The 2,054-nt window shown below is 40.8% G+C and overlaps 1 protein-coding gene and 1 long non-coding RNA gene across 2 annotated transcripts in view; both read left to right on the plus strand.

Annotated features, from left to right (window-relative positions):
* The window catches only part of LOC121813775, a 4,398-nt gene extending 2,879 nt beyond the window's left edge, over positions 1-1,519 (plus strand). Inside the window, exons 2-3 of the long non-coding RNA XR_006053870.1 lie at positions 1,112-1,113; positions 1,318-1,519. This is a non-coding gene — a long non-coding RNA (uncharacterized LOC121813775). The remainder of the gene's footprint in view (positions 1-1,111; positions 1,114-1,317) is intronic.
* The window catches only part of LOC106632808 (ICOS ligand), a 6,890-nt gene extending 4,964 nt beyond the window's left edge, over positions 1-1,926 (plus strand). Inside the window, exon 2 of the mRNA XM_014331437.2 lies at positions 1,526-1,926. Coding sequence (XP_014186923.1) covers positions 1,526-1,863 — 338 coding nt within the window. The 3' untranslated portion in view covers positions 1,864-1,926. The remainder of the gene's footprint in view (positions 1-1,525) is intronic.
* Positions 1,927-2,054: the final 128 nt, after the last annotated feature.

Genomic DNA, 2,054 nt, shown 5'->3' on the forward strand with positions numbered 1-2,054 from the left:
CAAAAGCGAGTGAGAATTAAAGAATTTGAAGAAAAGCAATCTGAAGCATGTACAAACTGATATTAATCTTTAATAGGGCTGTCAAAATTGAGAGCAAACAAAACAACTGCTGTATAATGCCCTCCGCTATCTTACTTTAATTGGTCACATGACTGCATCATATGACTAATATGCGTCATCGTTATAGAAAGTCTCCATTTTTAATGTTCACACTGCGAAGTGAAAGAACAGCTTTCAAATGTATGCGTTTTCAAGAGGTTTCTAAAATGCTGCATTTTCCATCAGCGAAAACGTCGTCTCAGTGTGGACAAGAGGCCAAAACTAACATCGTTAGTTACTTAGTTACTTTTTAAAAACATGATTTACAACCTGAAGAGGTGATAAAGCGATAGATCTTTCAGCCCAATTCTACTTTTTCTACATAATTCATCATCCACAGTTAGTTAGTTAAAACTTTGGTTTTACTCAGAATTCTCTTGCTAATGTGTTGCTTCCATAACTTTGCCAGTCTTCTAGCTTGCTTACTTGCCACAAGTGCACTGTGCCACCTACCAATAGAAAGTAAAAAATAATGTGCATATTTCCATGAGAGAAATCCCACGCCTGGACCGTCGTTGACCGCTGCATGATTCTAGCATGCTTTTTACATCCAACACAAAAACTGCAGTCGTGGTGCTTTCGATTGTACTCAGAACTCGGAAATTCTGCCTTCTGAATAGGAAGATGTAGGTAACACCAGACTGCAGATGAGCTGCATACAGGGGTGGACTGGGTGAAAAAAATCGGCCCGGGCATTTTGACTAGAGATCGGCCCACCACTATAGGAAAAATCATAAAGCCTTTGAATGAAAATAAACACTGTTGCCGTCTCAGTGTGGACAAGAGGCCAAAACAGAGAGAAAGCGATGCGTTTTCAAACGAAAACCCAGCGACGTAGCCTAAGTCCTCCAGGTTTCTGGAGATGTGTTACATCATAAATCTCCCTGGGTGTAGTCAGCACAGTTTGTATACCTCCGGCTTTAAGGACCACTTCTTAAAACTGCATTGAATCGCTGGTGTTTATATGACTTCTGCTGTTATAAATAATGAGCTCTTTGGTTATTGTAAAAAGTGGTACAAACAGCACTGTTTTAACCCTCTGAGGGTTAAAGCCTTAATCTAACCCTGTGCTATGGAAATAGGAGATTCTGGCTTTTTGAAAAATGCTCCAAACTATAAAAGGAGAGAAAACACAAAAACAGAAAAGACACTTTGGCTTCAACATAATTAAAGTTAGATCTGCTGAGGGTGGGTGTGCAGTGGCACTAAATGTGCTAGCAGCATTTTTCGCTTTAATGATAGCTGGAACAAACAGTTTTTTCCTCCTCTTAGATTACACTTACTGTAGCTCAGCAGCACCTTTATCTTCTCCTCATCCTCTTAATGATAACAGCTCTCATTTTCTTCAGTATCACTGAACACAGCAACTCTCAGTGTGAACAATGTGTAATATAACCTCTCTGCTCTGTGTTGTTTCCTCTTTCAGACCAAAGAACCATCACAGCTGAGTCTGGACAGAACATCGTTTTTACATGTCGAGCTCCAAAAAACAACATCATAGGTGTGGAGTGGAACAGAGCTGACCTGAGAGATGAATATGTGCTTTCGTACAGAGACAAGCAGTTTGATCCTGATGGTCAGCATCCATCTTTTATGAACCGGGTGGATCTGCAGGACAGGAAGATGAAGGATGGAAACTGGTCTTTGATTCTGAAGGATGTGACAATTAATGACACTGGAACATACAAGTGTCGTGTCTTCAGTGGAGAGACAAGGTCATGGGAGACCATCAACACCGTCAGCCTGACTGTTTCAGGTGAGTGAGTAGAGTTCAGTGTGAGTGTGATCAGAGGTGAAGCTGCTTCCTGGTTGTTGATGTTTGTTTCTAAAGATGTTGTTGATGAGACTTAGCAGAAAGCAGCTGGTCTGAGTGATGTGATCAGAGTGCAGTAGATAATGTCTGACAGCAGTTTGAAGAGGAAATGGATTCTGTTCTGTTCTTCACTCATCACCTA

This window comes from Haplochromis burtoni, unplaced genomic scaffold (genome assembly GCF_018398535.1).
Source record: "Haplochromis burtoni strain Fernald_Lab_line unplaced genomic scaffold, NCSU_Asbu1 Contig_2532, whole genome shotgun sequence".
Classification (NCBI taxonomy): Eukaryota; Metazoa; Chordata; class Actinopteri; order Cichliformes; family Cichlidae; genus Haplochromis; species Haplochromis burtoni.